General features: G+C 41.3%; 1 protein-coding gene across 1 annotated transcript in view; it reads right to left on the bottom strand.

Moving 5' to 3' along the window:
* Positions 1-18,877, bottom strand: part of cenpp (centromere protein P) — a 304,546-nt gene that overhangs the window by 241,222 nt on the left and 44,447 nt on the right. The window contains exon 5 of the mRNA XM_073072681.1: positions 15,121-15,209. Coding sequence (XP_072928782.1) covers positions 15,121-15,209 — 89 coding nt within the window. The remainder of the gene's footprint in view (positions 1-15,120; positions 15,210-18,877) is intronic.

The following is an 18,877-nucleotide window of genomic DNA, read 5'->3' as shown; positions in this document are numbered from 1 at the left end:
AAATATAACATCTTCATCACCCTTTTCAATTTTGGCACCCTTTTACACTTGAACTTATCCCACTGACTGCAATGTTGCCCTATCATCTGCCTGACCTTCCTAACAGTCCCACTATACACTGCATCTAGTTGTATACCAACTGCCCCATCCATAGCCCTATCACTCCAGTTCCCATACCCCTGCCAAATCAGTATAAATCCTCCCCAACAACTCTCACAAAGATACTGTATAGGACCCCACGGGTTCAGATGTAAACCTTCCTTTTCATACCATCCCCAGAAAAGATCCCAATGATCTAGAAATCTGAAACCCTGCTCCCTGCACCAATTATTCAGCCACGTATTCATCTGCTAAATTATCCTATTCTTACCCATACTGATCCATGGCACGGGCAGCAATCCGGAGATTACTACCCTGGAGATCCTGGTTTTCAGCTTTCTGACGAACTCCCTATATTCTTTCTTCAGCACCTCCTCCCTTTTTCTACCTATGTCATTGGTACAAATAGGTACCATGATTTCCAGCTGTTCATCCTCCCCCTTTAGAATGCTGCAGACCTGATCAAAGATATCCCTGACCCTGACAACTGGGAGGCAACATACCATCTGGGTGTCTCTTTCACATCTGCAGAATCTGCTGTCTGCACCTCCAGTTATGGAATCCCATCACTAATGCACTCCTGTTTTCCCCCTTTCACTTCTGAGCCACAGGGACAGACTCAATGGCAGAGATCAAGTCACTTGACTTCCCCCAATAGGTCATCTCTCCCCCCCCCCCCCCCACCAACAGTATCCAAAGCAGTATACTTATTATTGAGGTATACTTACTATACTTTTCCATAATCACCTTGAAACTAATGGCATTATGATCACTAGATGCAAAGTGTTCCACTATACAAACTTCTGTCACCTGTCTCATACCCTTATCTTTGTTTATCCACATTTACATTTTTCAGAAAATATAGCTAGACAGATTTCAATAATCAACAGTGCTGTATAACAAAAATGTACACTGGGACATTGCTACTTTCTTGGCACTGTCTTTTATCAAACTTTAATGCAAAAGTGCTCTTTATATCCCCAAACAAACAATATTTCATCCACCAACTTTATAACAAATTCCAAGATACAGTATGTTACTTTCGAGAGGAAGGGGATTAAAACGAAGAGTTGGTATAAGAGAATCACTTTTGTGGGAAGTGCAAATCTAAAATAAGGCAACAATCAAAAGCAATTTGCCAGCTCACACTTCTGTCTTACTATAGATCTATGACTTTGTCCACATAGGAACTCAACAGACAGATGATGCTTATTTATTTCTTATTTTAATGCCACGTGCAAGCCCTTTCATGGTATACAACAATTTTGCAACAGATTTTCATTACCAACTACTTCCCACAGTGAATTAGATCTGAGGACCAGGGATGAGTTCCAGTGACCAGGCAATACAAAATTTCACAGTGTATAACAAAAATGTGTTGGCAAATCTTTTTCTGCAGATGTTGGGCTCAGAAAATCATCAGTCACAGCCAACTGGAACTAACGTTTTGGGCAGAGAAGGGCAGTAAAATCCATTATCCATGTGTTTCCAATTGAAAGCAGGAGATAGACATTTGGCATTTGGTCTAAGGGAGTAAAAAAAATCTAGTTAGGGAAAGTTTGGAAAGAAGAAGCTAGTTGTGTAATTGGTGACAGGTGAAATATATTGAGAAGTAGGCTTGGATTTGAGAATATACAACAAAAAAGAAAATCCAAGCAGGAAAAGAGTCAGAGGGGTTAATGGTTGATGTGGTACATTGTAAGGTGGGATTGAATGGTGGTTTGGGAACAGATGGGGATCAGGGAGGGTTGCTTGACTACAGGTTTAGTTAAATGAGTCATTTTTACCTTGCAGGCCTTTGGGATTGGCAATATGATCAACAAAGTGTATACCTGAGGGAATTGTCATCTAAGTTTCCTTATAATGAACAGTGCATGACTTCATCATACTAGTTCCTCATAAATAAATTGCATAGATGAGGTGCACAGTTGAACTTTCCAACTAAAATGAAACAACTCAGAAATAGTTGTTCATGTTTCATTTCAGGGGAGAAAGAAAGATTAATTTTCAATTGCCCAATGTTGAAGAAAAAACAGCTGCATGCAACCAATTGTTTAGTCAATGTACATTTAGCTAAGCGACACACACAAAATGCTGGAGGAATTCAGTAGGCCAGGCAGCATCTATGAAAAGGGTACAGTCAACATTTCGGGCTGAGACCCTTCAAGCAGGACTGGAGAAGAAAAGATGAAGAGCAGGGAGAAAGAGGAGGGGAGGGAGAAACACAGGGCGATAGATGAAATACGGAGGAGGGGATGAAGTAAACAGCAGGGAAGTTGATTAGTGAAAGAGATACAGAGCTGGAGAAGGGGGAAATCTAATTGGAGAAGACAGAAGGCCATGGAAGAAAGAAGAGTGGGGAGGAGCACTAGGGGGAACTGATGGTCAGCCAAGGAGATAAGCTGGGAGAGGGAAAAGAGGATTGGGATTGGTGGAAGAGGGTTGGGGGGGGGGGCCTCACCAGAAATTTTAGAATTTGCTGTTCGTGCCATCAGGTTGGAGGTTACTTAGGCAGAATACAAGGCATTGTTCCTCCAACCTGAGTGTGGCCTCATCTCAACAGTAGAGGAGGCCATGGACTGACATTATCGGAATGGGAAGTGGAATTAAAATGGGTGACTACTGGGAGATCCCACTTTTTCTGGTAGATGAAGCATAGGTGCTTGGCGAAGTGGTCTCCCAATCTATGGTGGATCTCACTGATATACAGGAGATCACACTGGGAGTACCGGACACAGTATATGACCCCATCAGACTCCCAGGTGAACTGCTGCCTCACCTAGAAGGACTGTTTGGGGCCCTGAATGGTACTAACGGAGGAGTAGGGGCAGGTGTAGTACTTGTTCCGCTTACAAGGATAAGTGCCAGGAGGGAGATGGGAGATCAGTGGGGAGGAACAAATAAACAAGGGTGTCGCATAGGATCCTTCCAGAAAGCAGAAAGTGGGTGGTGGGGGTGAATGTGTTTGGCTGTGGGATCTCATTGGAGATAGCGGAAGCTGCGGAGAATTATGTGCTGGACATGGAGGCTAGTCAGATGGTAGATGAGGATCAGAGGAACCCTATCCTTGCTAGGGTGGTGGGAGTATGGGAAGAGAATAGACATGCGTGAAATGGAAGAGATGTGGTCGAGGCCAGTGTTGATGGTGGAGGAAGGGAATCCCCTTTCTTTGAAAAAGGATATCTTCATTCTGGAAGGAAAAGCTTCATTCTGAGAGCAGATACAGTGGAGATGGAGGAATTGAGATAAGGGAATGGTGTTTTTATGAGTAACAGGGAGGGAAGAGGTATAGTCCAGGTAGCTGTGAGAGTCTGTGGGTTTACAGTAGACATCAGTAGATCAGCTGTCTCCAGAGACAGAGAGATCAAGAAAGGGAAGGGAGGTGTTGGAAATGGACCAGGTAAATTTGAGAGCAGAGCGGAATTTTGAGGAAAAGCTGATGAAGTAGACGAGCTCCACATGGGTGTAAGAAGCATCACCAATGCAGGTGTCGATGTAGCATAGGTAAAGTGGGGAATGGACACCATTGTAGGTTTGGAATATAGACTGTTCCACATAGCCGACAAACAGGCAGGCATAGCTGGGACCCATGTGAGTGCCCATGGCTATAGCTTTTGTTTGAAGGAAGTGGGAGGAACAAAGGAGAAATTATTAAGAGTGAGGATGGAGGAAAGTGGTGGTGGAGGGGAAATTATTAGGTCTGCTGTCTAGAAAGAAATGAAGAGATTTGAGGCCTTCCTGGTGGGGGATGGAGGTGCACAGGCTGGACATCCATAGTGAAAATAAGATGATGGGAGACAGGGAACTTGAAATCATTGAAAAGATCCAGAGTGTGTGAAGTGTCACGGATGTAGGTAGAACGGGGCTGAATTGGGGGGGGTGGGGGGATAAGACACAGTCAAGTTATATCGAGCAGATATAAGTTCAGTAGGGCAGAAACAAGTTGAAACAATGGGTCTACCTGAATAACCAGGTTTGTGGATCTTGGGTAGGAGGTAGAAACAGGAGGTGCGGGGTGAGGGAACTATGAGGTTGGTGGCAGTGGACGGGGGATCCCCAGAGCTAATAAGGTTGGTGATGGTGTGGGAGACAATGGTCTGGTGCTCCTTAATGGAGTTCTATTTGAGTGGTGAGAAAAGGAGGTGCCTGAGAGTTGTCGCTGGGCCTCAGCAAAGTAAAAGTCAGTCCACCAAACTGCTATAGCATCCCCCTTATCAGCAGGTTGATTGTGAACTTCCAGCATTACCCCCCTCCCACCATTCCTCATCCCCTTTTCCTTCTCTAACCTTATCTCCTTGTATGCCCATCACCTCCCTCTGGTGCTCCTCCCCATTTCTTTCTTCCATGGCCGTCTGTCCTCTCCCTCTCCTCCAGCTCTGTGTCTCATTCACCAATCAACTTCCCAGCTCTTTGGTTCACCCCTCTCCCTCCTGGTTTATCTATCGCCTTGTTTCCCCCTCTCCCCCCCCCCCCCCCAATTTAAATTTACTCATCATTTTTTTCTCCAGTAATGCTGAAGGGTCTCGGCCAAAACGTTGACTGTACTCTTTTCCATAGATGCTGCCTGACCTGCTGAGTTCCTCCACCATGTTGTGTCTGTTGCTTGGATTTCTAGCATCTGCAGATTTTCTGGTTTGTGATTACATTTAGCTAAAGTCACTGAATATATACATAGTAACTACTGTGACCACTGGGTACATATTTTTTGCTCCTTTTTGGAGAGATGACATTCTTCCAGCAGAGTATGGAATATAACAATGTGCAGGGGCCTCCAATGTCTATCTCTAAGAATCAATCAGTCCTGAAAAATGTTGCTTCTGATTGTGCATCGGGTACACAATATGAGACCAAAATGATGAAATAGCCTCCATTACCTTACTCTCATTAATTTACTTTTCACAGACATAATAGAATTGTTATGAATGAAACCATTTCTTTTTGTACAACCATTTGTTCTTGTACAAATTATCTTTCAAACGAGCAAATCATTTATTGTCCTGTGCTAAATAGGACAGAGCAATAATAGATAAATAACTTAAAATTGGCCAATACCCTCAATACCCAGAGTCTAGACTGACATCTACATCATTTATTATTATATTGAAATTTGTCCTCTACTGTGTCTATTGTCTTGTTTATTAATTATTGTACTGCCCTGCACTGTTTTGTGCACTTTATGTAGTCCTGTGCAGGTCTGTAGTCTAGTGTAGTTTTTGTGTTATTTTACGTAGTCTAGTGTAGCCTTGAGTTGTCTCACATAGTCTAGTGTAGTTTTGTGTTGTTTCATGTAGCACCATGGTCCTGGAGGAACATTGTTTTGTTTTTACTGTGTACTGTACCAGCTGTTTATGGTTGAAATGACAATAAAAAGCCATTTGACTTGACTTGATGAAGTTGGCCAGTCCTGCACTCTTCTTTCTCCAAAAGGCTATATTTATTTGAAATGCAATATTTGTATTTATTCTAAGTCAAGATAATAGGATCTTGGTGACCATGTGCAATTCAATCATCCTCCTATTGAATTTGGTCAGTAGGCTCACAAATGTATACCAAAGGACAATGTAAATACAAGAGAATCAAATCAGGATCTAGTCCTCCAAGACAAGTAGGAAATCTATAAATCAGAAAAAAGGCACATTGGATATGTTAGTGTAAGGTGCTGTAGAGATGGGAAAATGGGTGATAACAGCAAGCAGGGTCAAAGCAATTATATGGTAATTTAGGAGACGAGAGGCTTCTGATGACTATTTGTTAGTATCCCATCCCTTGAAGGAGAAATAGAGGAACTATAGGGAAAGAGTCAGAAATAGGAGTGAAAAAACTTTGTGGGAGTCTGAATATGGTTATGAAAGTTTTCAATGAGTTAATAGTGATGCAAGGGTAGAGTTTTGCCAAAATGTTGACAAAACTTTCTAATTACGAGTGAGAGTAGAAAGAAAGAACAATTCAGTCATTAATGTACTTAAAAAGATGTAAGGGAGGGGAACTGAGTGCAACCAAAGAATGGAAAATCATTGTGCATTATTAGTTTCCTTTTCCATAAATTTCAATGAGACTGTGTGGAAAACGGCTGTCTCGTTCATGGCTGTTCATTCTGAAAAAAATCCAAGACTAATTTCCACCCCACCCTGATTTCAATGGCTAGTGCAGAACTAATGGAAAAATATTTCATGCAAAACATCCAACCTCAATGTGAAAATCATATATACTTGACTGCAGTATTCTGTTCTTAACAAAATATATATCCTCAGGAGAAAATAAAACCTAACCAAATATACAGATCCTTAAATTTTGGCTAAAATTTATTACCCAGCTGTATTTAATTATCCTTCAAGATTGTGCCAACACAAGTCCTCGTTCAACTTAATATTTTCCAGATGTTTCAAAATGTTTCCACGTTATATAACATATTGGCCAACAGAAAAGCAAAGCAACCCTTCTTAGACACTACATTAAGCTGTATTCTACACTTACATTCCTGTGAGGTCTCCATAAAGAACACCTTTGAATTACAGAAAAATAATTAGGGAAAAACATACAATTTTTGAAATGCAGTTGGCCGTAATTTCATGGTTTTCAACTTATTTTAAGCAATAAGTTGTCTATTTCATTGCACACCATAAGCAGTATACATGTTTTCAATCTTAACAGTTTGCATTACTATAGCATCTTGAATAAAGATCCCATACTAAGTGTGGTTATACAAAATAAATAGCAAGATAAAGTGGTAAATATTTGGAAGAATCAGAGGTATTCTTTAAACAGAGTTTAAAGGGGAATGTGAAAGATAACAAAATGGCTAACAGAGGAAACACTGCAGCATCAAGACAAGAACACGAAAATGTTGGGATAAAGGATGGTGAGGTTACAAGGAAAAAGGTGAAGTTGGGAAAGCATTTTGGAATTACTGGAGGGCTATGAACAATACTATAGGACCTTCAAGTTTTTAACCTGCTGTATAATCAAAAGAAAAAAATCTGAAAAGAAACACTTATTTAGCTGTTAATAGTCTACATTATTTCAAATTTCTACAATCTATTTTCCTTACAGTGCAATTTTGGAGGCTTGGGAAGTGGAAAGACAAAAGTCAGATGTGCCTTAGAGATGGCAGAAGATCATCTCCCATAGCACCCAAAGCCTAGGGCTGGGAGATTTGACTGGGTTGGGAGGCGAGGGCATATTTACTAGTGAAAAGAAATTTAAAATTTTTCAAGGTTGAACTATAAAACCAGCATTTCTCAAAGTAATTGACAGTAGTGAAGGTTGTAACAGCAGTCAAGGTTCAACACAGTGAAAATTTTGGAAGTCATGCAGCATCACAGAGGGGATTGGAATCTACAGAGATGTTTCTCAAACACCAAGTGCCAGAGATCCATGTTATTCGGGTGCCCCTAAAACTGAACAATGGTAGAGAACATAGTGTTTTCACAGTGGTGTGTTCCGCAGAAAGGTTACAGAGTACAAAGATGGAAATGCAAAATTTTAAGGGAAAGATTTTTTTCCCTCAACTATTCATTGCAGGAATTGGAGATGCTTCTAGGAGATGTAAGATTTCTAGAGCACAAGATAAAATATGTCCTTTCGGGGGTCCAGAAAGAAAGGCAGAGTAATTAATGAACCTAAAGATATAGAAGAAGGCTGCTCCAAAGAGAGGTGTCATTAAAAAGTAGAAACAAAAGTTAATATTCATAGATTGTTAACAAAATTGAAGCAGAACATTGGCAGCAATTTCTGGAATCTGGAAACAGACAGAAAATATCTTGGACTAAAACAACAAATTGGAGAAAGTCTTGTTTAACTGTTTAGTGATTTGCTTAGACTGTACTTCAAATATTATGCAAATTTACATGAATGAGACAGAAATTTCAAAGGAGACAACAAGACCTTTTCTTGTGACAAGTGTATAGAATGCCATCCCTGTGTCATAAGAATAAAAGCAGGAAAATTTACTAATGGTTGCTCTGTTCAGAATTCCCCAAGTAATTCAGAAATCCACAAGCCATTTTAGAACCATGAGATCCACATTTTATCCACAATTTAGCAGCTGCAACAGGAATGTCATGAACAAAAGAGAAAACCCCATCACATTTAGACCTTATCAGACTCAATGAGACACTTAATTGTTTGAGTGGGAACAGTTGAAGTTAGTAAAGAGGCTGATTGCTGAAGCTGCAAAATGTGATTGATTTCTTTCACAGCTACATGATGCGTAGGGTTAGCTACAGTGGGCACATAAAACTTTTCAGTAAGTTGATCTATGAAAATGATGCTACACTAGTATCTCAAACAAAAGGCCACTTATAGCAGCAAAAAGTATCAGCATTAATAAAATGAGTTTCACTCAAAGACTACACTTTGAAGTTTTTTTCTTAATAATTATATTTTCTAATAACACAGGAGGAGCCATTCAGCCCACTGATTCTATACTGGCTCTCAAGTGTTCTTTGTCAAAATACTCCACTTTTTTCCATGCATTTATTCTTACTCATAGGCCCAGTAACTCCCTTCCCCCAATTTATATAGCACTCAATTACTGTCCAGTGACCTACTAAATAGCACATTTTAAGATATGGAAGGAAGGTGGCATACCCAGTAAGACTCACACAGTCACAGGGGGGAGAAAAAGCATAAACTCCATACAGACATCATCAAAGCAAAACCCAATCTTTCCATCGCAAACAGTTAAATAAAAACTCATACACCAAAGTAAGGTTCCTAAGCCATACTAGATGACATTCAAAATGGAGTTCACCACAAAGGTACAAACTATTATCCTAAGTGAAGCAACACACACAAAATAGTGGGGGAGACTCAGCAGGCCAGGCAGCATCTGTGGAAAAGAGTACAGTCGTCATTCTGGGCCAAGTTCCTTCGATAGGATTCTTGTACTCTTTTCCATAAATGCTACCTGGCCTGCTGAGTTCCCCCAGCATTTTGTGTGTGTTGCTTGGATTTCCAGCATCTGCAGATTTTCTCTTGTTTGTGATTGTAGCCTACGTCAAGGAAGACTGCCAGCATGTCAATATGAAACTAACTGGGAAAACATTTAAGCTTGCATTGGCAAGTGGAAAGGAAGATTTCTGGCAACATCCATCTTAAACAGAGTATTTAAGCATGACCTCCAAGTATTCATAGCAAAAACTATCAATTATTCCTCTGTAGTGAACAAACTCAGCTGAGACTACCACAAAAATCAGAGACTAGAAGTTTTGCAATGAACATCTTACTTCTGACATTTTGATCAAGTAAGGACTGTGCAAGAGCGTGGACGTCAGCAAGTTAGACCAGTGGGAAGAATTTAAAAGGAGACAGTGGGCAATGGAGTAGAGGTAGACAGTGTAAGAGGGCTTTGGCTCAACGGAGCTACAGCGATAACGGGTCGAGGCGAAGTATGTTAATTGTATAGAAACAGGAAGTATGTCTGTGAGGCCAGTGTTCTGAACTGTGTGGCAGAAATGTTCAGGGGATATTTGTGTGGTGTTCCGCATAGGTATGTTCCAATGAGACAAGGAGAGAATAGTAAGGTACAGGAACCGTGATGTACAAAGACTAGTCAAGAAGAAAAGAAAAGCTCCGAAAGCTTCAAAAAAACTATGTAATGATAGAGATCTAGAAGATTATAAGGCAAGCAGGAAGGAGCTTAAGAATGAAATTAGGAGAGCCAGAAGAGGCCATGAAAAGACCTTGGCGAGCAGGATTAAAGGAAACCCCAAGGCATTCTACAAGTATGTGAAGAGCAAGAGGATAAGATATGAGAGAATAGGACCAATCAAGTGTGACAGTAGAAATTTGTGTATGGAACTGGAGAAGATAGCGGAGATACTTAATGAATACTTTGCTTCACTATTCACTACCAAAAAGGATCTTGGCAATTGTAGGGATGACTTACAGTGGATTGAAACGCTTGAGAATGTAGACATTAAGAAAGAGGATGTGCTGGACCTTTTGGAAAGCATCAAGTTGGATAAGTCTCTGAGACTGGACAAAATGTACCCCAGGCTACTGTGGGAGGTGAGGGAGGAGATTGCTGAGCCTCTGGCAATGATCTTTGCATCATCAATATGGACAGGAGAGGTTCCAGCCAATTAAAGGGTTGCAGATGTTGTTCCCTTATTCTAGAGACCCCAGGAAATTATAGGCCAGTGAGTCTTATTTCTGTAGTTGGCAAGTTGATAGAAAAGATCCTGAGAGGCAGGATTCATGAACATTAGGAGAGGCATAATATGATCAGGAATAGTCAGCATGGTTTTGTCAATGGCAGGTCATGCCTTACGAGCCTGATTGAATTTTTTGAGGATGTGACTAAACACATTGATGAAAGTAGAGCGGTAGATGTAGTGTATATGGATTTCAGCAAGGAATTTGATAAGGTACCCCATGCAAGGCTTATTGAGAAAGTAAAGAGGCATGGGATCTAAGAGGACTTTGCTTTGTGGATCTAGAATTGGCTTGCCCACAGAAGACAAAGAATGGTAGTAGACGGGTCATATACTGCACGGAGGTCGGTGACCAGTGGTGTGCCTCAGGGATCTGTGCTGGGACCCTTTCTCTTCATGATTTTTATAAACGACCTGGATGAGAAAGTGGAGGGATGGGTTAGTAAATTTGCTGATGACACAAAGGTTGGGGGTGTTGTGAATAGTGTGGAGGGCTGTTAGAAGTTACAGTGTGACATCGATAGGATGCAAAACTGGGCTGAGAAGTGGCAGATGGAGTTCAACCCAGATAAGTGTGAAGTGGTTCATTTTGCTAGGTCAAATATGATGGCAAAATATAGTATTAATGGTAAGACTCTTGGCAGTGTGGAGGATCGGAGGGATCATGGGGTCCGAGTCCATAGGATACTCAAAGCTGCTGCACAGGTTGACTCTGTGGTTAAGAAGGCATCCTGTGCATTTGCCTTCATCAACTGTGGAATTGAGTTTAAGAGCCAAGAGGTAATGTTACAGCTATATAAACCCCACTTGGAGTACTGTGCTCAGTTCTGGTCACCTCACTACAGGAAGGATGTGGAAACTATAGAAATAGTGCAGAGGAGATTTATAAGAATGTTAACATGAGGAAATCTGCAGATGGTGGAAATTCACGCAACACACACAAAATGCTGGTGGAACACAGCAGGCCAGGCAGCATCTATAGGAAGAAGTACAGTCAACGTTTCGGGCTGAGACCCTTCATCAGGACTAACTGAAAGAAGAGATAGTAAGAGATTTGAAAGTGGGGGGGGGAATTCAAAATGATAGGAGAAGACAGGAGGGGGAGGGATGAAGCTAAGAGCTGGAAAGTTGATTGGCAAAAGGGATACACAGCTGGAGAAAGGAATGGATCATGGGACGGGAGGCCTAGGGAAAAAGAAAGGGGGAGGGGAGCTAGGCTATATTGGTGAGACCCGACACATACTGGGAGACCATTTCGCTGAACACCTACACTCTGTCCGCTCAAGGAAACAGGATCTCCCAGCGGCCACACATTTTAATTCCATGTCCCATTCCCATTCCATATGTCTGTTCATGGCCTCCTCTACTGTCAAGATGAAGCCACACTCAGGGTGGAGGAACAGCACCTTATATTCCATCTGGGTAGCCACAACCTGATGGCATGAACATTGATTTCTCTAGCTTCCATTAATGTGCCTCCTCCCCCTCTTTCCCCATCCCTTATTGATTGATTGATTGATTATTTTTTTCCTTTTTTCCCCTCTTTTTTTCTCTCTCCCATTTTTCTCACAATCACTCACTCCTTGCCTGCTCTCCATCTCCCTCTGGTGCTCCCCTCACTAAAAGCTTTGCACTATTTTATGAGACATGTCAGGAGTGTCAAAGTCCAAAGTAAATTTATTATCAAAGTACAAATATGTCACCATATAGAATCCTGAGATTCATTTTTTGTGGGCATACTTGATAAATCCGTAACAGAATCAATGAAAGACCACTCCAACTTGGGCATTCAATCAGTAACCAAAAGACAACAAACTCAACAATGTGCAAACACAAGAAGAAAGAAATAATAATAATAAATAAACAAGCATTACATATCGAGAATATGAGATGACAAGTCCTTGAAAGTGAGTCCACAGGTCATGGGAACATTTCAATGACGAGGCAAGTGGAGTGTAGTTATCCTCTTTGGTTCAAGAGCCTGATGGTTCATGGGCAATAACTGTTCCTGAACCTGGTGGTACAAATTCTGAGGCTCCTGTACCTTCTTCCTGTTGGCAGAAGAGAGCATGACGTGGGTGGGGGATCCCTGATGATGGGCGCTGCTTTCCTGCCACAACATTTCATGTAGAGGACTTTATCCATGATGGACTGGGTCGTATCCAATACTTTGTGTCGGATTTTCCATACAAGGGCATTGGTGTTTCTATACCTGACTACAGCCAGTCAATATACTCTCCACCATACATCTATAGAAGTTTGTCAAAGTTTTAGATGTCATGCCAAAGCTTCATAAACTTCTAAAGAAATAAAGGCACTGCTGCTCCTTCTTTGTAATTGTGCTTACAGGTTGGGCCCAGGTCAGGCCCTCCAACATAAAAACATTTAAAGTTGTTGACCCTCTCCACCTTTGATCCTCCTATGAGGACTGGCACGCGGACCTCTGGTTTCCTCCTCCTGAAGTCAATAATCAGCTCCTTGGTCTTGCTAACATCGAGTAAGAAATTGTTGTTATCGCACAACTTAGGCAGATTTTCAGTCTCCCTCCTAAGTGCTGATTTGGCACAGTTGTGTCATCAGCAAACTTGAAACGAGCATTTGAGCTGTGCTTAGAGACGCAGTCATACGTGTAAAGCGAGTAGATTGGGGGCTAAGCACATAGTCTTGTGGTGGACCTGTATTGATGGAGATTGTGTAGCAGATCTGCTAAATGATCTCCATTAACATAGTACACCTTATTGATCACTGATCGAAGCTTACTGATTAGCTTTGAGGGAATGATGGTATTGAATGCTGAACTGCAGTCGATAAAGAGCATCCTAATGCATGCATCTTTGCTGTCTAGATGTTCGAGAGTTGAATGAAGAGCCAATCAGATGGCATCTACTGTGGATCTGTTGCTCCGGTATGCAAATTGCAGTGGATCCAATTCACTTATCAGGCATGAGTTAATGTTTCATTATCAACCTCTCAAAACACTTTATCACTATGGATGTAATTGCTACCGGATGATAGTCATTGTGGCAGGTTGCTACATTCTTCTAAGCCTGCTTGAAGCAGGTGGGTACCTCAGAATGCTGAAGAGAGGACACTCCAGCCAGTTGATCAGCACAACCCTTTAGTATTTGGCCAGGTACCCCGTCTGAGCTGGATGCTTGTACATTTGCCTCAAGGGACTGAAATCACAGGATCATGGGGGGCTGTGGGAGTTCCTGATGGTTCCTCCATGTTTTGACAGTCAAAGCAAACATAGAAGACATTGAGCTCATCTGGAAGTAAAGCCCTGTGATGCCTATGTCATTTGATTTAATTTCATTAGGGATGACAGTGTTCAAGCCCTGCCATAACTGAATAACTGACAAGTATCCTTTGTTGATTCAAGTTTAGTCTGGAATTCAAAGGTTCAAATATTCATTTATTATCAAAGTATACATCTCAAAATTCATCAATTCTCCAGGTAGTCATAAACACAAGAAAAGAAAGGCAGCATGATCATCAACCCCAAAATCCAACCTCCATGCATAAAAAATGGAATAGGCACATCATCCCCCAAAACTCCCTCCCTGCACAAAAAAACCCAGAAGATCGGGAAAAAAAACCCACAAAATATAAAAACTATAAGACTGAAAAAAAAGTATCTATAGTTCAAACTCCAAACCCAAAATGCAGGGAAAAACCTGGACAACACTCTCCAGGCACAGCGGCAGGCCCTCCCCTCTCCGCTGCAGAGCAACCAATCAAAAGGCAAGCAGTCAGCGCTCACCCTCTTTGATGCTTCAATCTCCCTCATTGCTTCAATCAGTGAACAATGGGAGCTTTCAGCGGCAGAATGGAGCCAAACATCGGCTTGCGCCCTGTCCTGCAGCCGACCCACTACGAGGTTTGTGCACGCTGTGTCTGCCTCCCTGAGAGACCACAGAGTGCAGGAACATCCAAACAATCTCCAAACTTCTGCACTCGCCTTGATGCCCTCATCGCTTTAATTGTCAAACAATGGAAGCTATAATTGTCAAAATGGGATCAAACATCAGCTCGCATGCCATCCTGCAGCCTTCTTGCCACAAGGTTTACTCACACTGCCTCGGCCACCTGGAATCCTGTCGGAGACTGCAGAGTGCTGAAGCACCCAAACCCTCTCCAAACAGCAAAACACGGGCTCCAGAATTCAGTTCCAGAATCACATTCAAGAGAAGAAACAAACATTAAAGACATATAAGAAGAAGTGAAAAAGATGGTTTCACGATCTATCCAGAAGATGTTGACCAAAGGTCCATTATACACAGGCGCCAACTTGACTGGATATATTGCCACTTTGCCTGTGAGATGTCATTAATCATTCTCCAATTTCTTGGGTAAGAAGTTTCTCTTGAACACTGTACTGATACCATACCCATCACTAACTCAGGTATTGATTCTTTGATTGCAACAATGAACAATGGGCCATTCATCAAGACAGGCAGTACCCGATCCTGTTGCTTCTTTCAACACTTGTTTTTGGACTTCTTCCTTGGCCACACAGTTCTTTCTAGCTGAAAAAATCTCTGGGTAACAAGCTCAATGTTTAGTGACCTCACCGCAAGGTAGAAAGCAGGGGTTTTCGCCAGATAGACTACATAGGACATTGAAGCTAATTGAATATCTTTCTTGAAATACACAAGGGCACATGAGATTATTTAAAGTCAGTGTTCAATGGTTTAGTGTAAACTAAAATGGTAGCTTATAAGTATAAACAGAATGAAATGTTTAAACAAGAAAAATGACTATTTCTTATAGTGGTAGAGCAAGAGTGAACTTGATCAGTTAATTGACAAAGAGGAAAACAATACCGTACAGTTGGTCATGACTTTAAATTGTGAAATCTTACCTGGATATAAATCTGCTCAAATCACAAACATCATTTAATTCTAAAATAATGTTCAGATCTGTTACAATAGCCATGTCATTTTCTTCAGTCTGAAAGCAAAAAAAATTATCAACTTTACCACTGCCACAAAAATAGTGCATTAATTGAAGAACACACACACTAAATGCTGAAGGAGCTCAGTTGGTCAGGGAGCATCTATGAAGGAAAATGAACAGTCAACATTTTGGTCTGAGATCCTTCACCAGGATTGGAAAGCAAGAGGCTAAAAGCCAAATTAAAGGCAGAGGGAGAGGAGCACAAGCTAACAGGTAATAGGTGAGTCCAGATGAGGGGAAAAGGTAGGTGAGTGGGGAAAAGGAGTATTGAAAGGGAATGATGTGAGAAGCTGGGAGGTGATAGATGGAAGAGGCAAAGTGATAAAGAAGGAGGAATCTGAAAGCAGAGAACATTAGACCATGGAATGAAGAGGAGTTGTGGAACTAAAAGGAGGTGATAGCAGGTTATGAGGACAGTGAAGATGAAGAGAAAAGGCAAAGGAATAAGGGGGCCATAGGCATGAGAGAAAACAAAGGTGGTGAGGGGATGGGAAAGAAAACAGAATGGACTGATTACCAGAAGTTAGAGAAATCAATGTTGATGCCACTAGCTTGGAGACTACCAAGATGGAAATAGCAGAAGCTATGAGCAGCCATTCCAGTGTGGAAATGGGAACTGGAATTGAAATGTATGCCTACCAGGAGACCCTGGATATAGCAGAGGTCAGAGAGAAGGTGTTCGAAGAGGCAGTCCCCCAATCTGTGTAGGGTCTCACCAATATAGAAGAACATGTACCAGGAGCACTGGATGTAATAAATGACACTGACAGACTCACAGGTGAAGCACCAGCTCACATGGAAGAACTATCTCTGCCTGAAACATTGACTGGTCATTCGCTTCATAGATGCTGCCTAACCTGCTTAAATCATTCCAGTCTTAGCCTTAAACACTATTTGGAATCATTAAACATTCTAATTTGGACGATAATACACTTCCTCCAAAGTGTTCTCATTTATTGATGGAAACATCAACATTTTGAATTTCACAAACACTGGGTTACCCATCAAAAAAAATTCTGAAATTGCAGTTGCTTTCAACATCATTTTTTCTATCCAATGAAACCAAATTCACCTAGAATATCAAGTAACAAAGATACATCTAAATTATTTTTCAGAAGTTTAAAGTTCAAAGTAATTTTATTATCAAAGTATGTACATTGCCTATTCACCCACTTCAAAGTTTTCATGTTTTATTGTTTTGCAATATTGAATCACTGCTTTCTGCAGCTCTTTGCATCTCTGAACACTGATGGATGTTACAGCTGGTTACACTGTCATATTGTTCATACCCATGTGTGAGGGTCTCATGGAAGAAACTAAAGGAAGATCAAATCTGGGAAAAATTGACAATTTTCAGTGCATCAGGTAGTGTTTTAGTAGTTTGGAGGCACTTTAATCCTGCTAGTTTTATATGATGCACCGTGCATTTTGAATGAAATGATCACAGCTTCCACCAGAAACAGACAGTGTTCTTGTTCAATGGTGTTAATCAGTTACCGTAGATTCCGGACTACAGAGCGCACCTGATTAAAAGCCGCAGGCTCTAATTTTAGAAATAAAATCAATTTTTTAATTGTAAAGGCCGCACCGGATTTTAGGCCGCACCGCTACTTTTAAATATACATACGTATCGGTAACACAAATTACGTTGCATATACTTTTTTTACTGAACAGCACGAACAACATTCCAATATCTCCTAGCGACTGGTAAAAATATATATACTGCAGCCTACCAGGAAAAGTTATTGATCGACTTTAACTTAAAAGCAGCGTTTTCGCTCGGGTCTAATCGGGTCTGACGCGCTTGCGCATTGCGATCGGGTCTAATCGGGTCTGACGCGCTTGCGCAATGCGATCGGGTCTAATCGGGTCTGACGCGCTTGCGCATTGCGATCGGGTCTAATCGGGTCTGACGCGCTTGCGCAATGCGATCGGGTCTAATCGGGTCTGACGCGCTTGCGCATTGCGATCGGGTCTAATCGGGTCTGACGCGCTTGCGCAATGCGATCGGGTCTAATCGGGTCTGACGCGCTTGCGCATTGCGATCGGGTCTAATCGGGTCTGACGCGCTTGCGCAATGCGATCGGGTCTAATCGGGTCTGACGCGCTTGCGCATTGCGATCGGGTCTAATCGGGTCTGACGCGCTTGCGCAATGCGATCGGGTCTAATCGGGTCTGACGCGCTCGGGTCTTGCTTTTCTTCGAGTATTTTCCATGTTGATGAGGGTGAGTACAAATGACTGATTTACAATAATTTAATTGTGAAAGTGCGCTTGATTTATCGTACAATTTCATTGGACCTCTGTGAACTACTCATCAATTTTATTGGTCTACTGTTACGAGGCAAAATGTTTACGAGGCGGCATGAAAAAAAAACATGTATTAGCCGCTCTGGATTATAGGCCGCAGAGTTCAAAGCTGTTCAAAATGTGGGGAAAAAGTAGCGGCTTATAATCCGGAATCTACGGTAAGTAGTGCATATATTTAACAAATAAGCAGATGTTTGGTTTATGCCTGCTATCTTTATTATGATTTTCAATAAAAATAGAATTGAAATCTACAATGTGCAGCAAATCTATGTAGAATTTAAGATATAGTAAGCAAATTATAAAGCTGTTCATTAAGGAGAAGAGAAAGTCGATATCAAAGGGCAAAGCCAGCCTGCATCTCCTTCCACTTCTTAGTTGGCAATACATGCTACAGTACAACATAAACAGATATCATTCAGTTACATACATCTCAAATACATTAAGACATAAGAATAACTGATAAGGAAGACAGAAGGGTTTAGAAAGTAACAGATTAATTCTATGATGATGTTGGATATTTAAATTACTGAAGAGGCAAATGTTTACTTGAATCGAAAATAAGCCACAATTTTTCTTTCATAGTGAGAAACTAGAAATTATGGAGAACCAAAGAAAATTAGGCAATCAAGCTCACATAAGGAAAACTTGAGCATAGATATAAACGTATCAAAAAGAAAATTGATTTTGGCCTTCATCTCAAAGGCGCTAAAGAGCAAAACACATCTAAGCATAGTAAGATTTCACACTGCTCATTATTAAAATCAGGCCTGCTGCCAAAAGTGTCTTCCTTGTACAATTTCAACAGTACTGTTGTATTATTCCACTTAGAATCATTGAGTCATATAACAGTACAACAATGAAACAGGCCCTTCAGCCCATCTAGTCTGCCTAGTTCCATTGCTCTGCACCCGGACCACAGTCCTCCATATTGCTCCCATCCCTATACCCATCCAAATTTCTGTTGAATGTTGAAACTGACCCCATTTCCACTGGGTGCTCATTTCACACTCTTACCACCCATTAAGTGAAGAAATTCACCTCATGTTCCCCTTAAACATTTCATCTTTCCCCTTTAACCCATGACCTGTTCTCCCTGTCCACTCAACTTCAGTGGAAAAAGCCTGATTGCATTTACCCTATCTATACACCTCACAATTTTGTATAACTCTTTCAAATCTCCCCTCATTTTCCTATGCTCCTAACCCTATTAAACCTTTCCCTATCACTCAGATCCTGGCAACATTCTTATAAATTTTCTCAACATTCTTTCAATCTTATTGACATCTTTCCTATAGGTGATCAAAATAGGCATCACCAACATCTTATTCAACTTCAGCATAAATTCCCAACTCC

The sequence above is a fragment of the Hemitrygon akajei genome, chromosome 19 (assembly GCF_048418815.1).
Source record: "Hemitrygon akajei chromosome 19, sHemAka1.3, whole genome shotgun sequence".
Classification (NCBI taxonomy): domain Eukaryota; kingdom Metazoa; phylum Chordata; class Chondrichthyes; order Myliobatiformes; family Dasyatidae; genus Hemitrygon; species Hemitrygon akajei.
The sequence above is the reverse complement of the archived record's forward strand: the minus strand, read 5'-3'. Positions and strand labels throughout refer to the sequence as shown.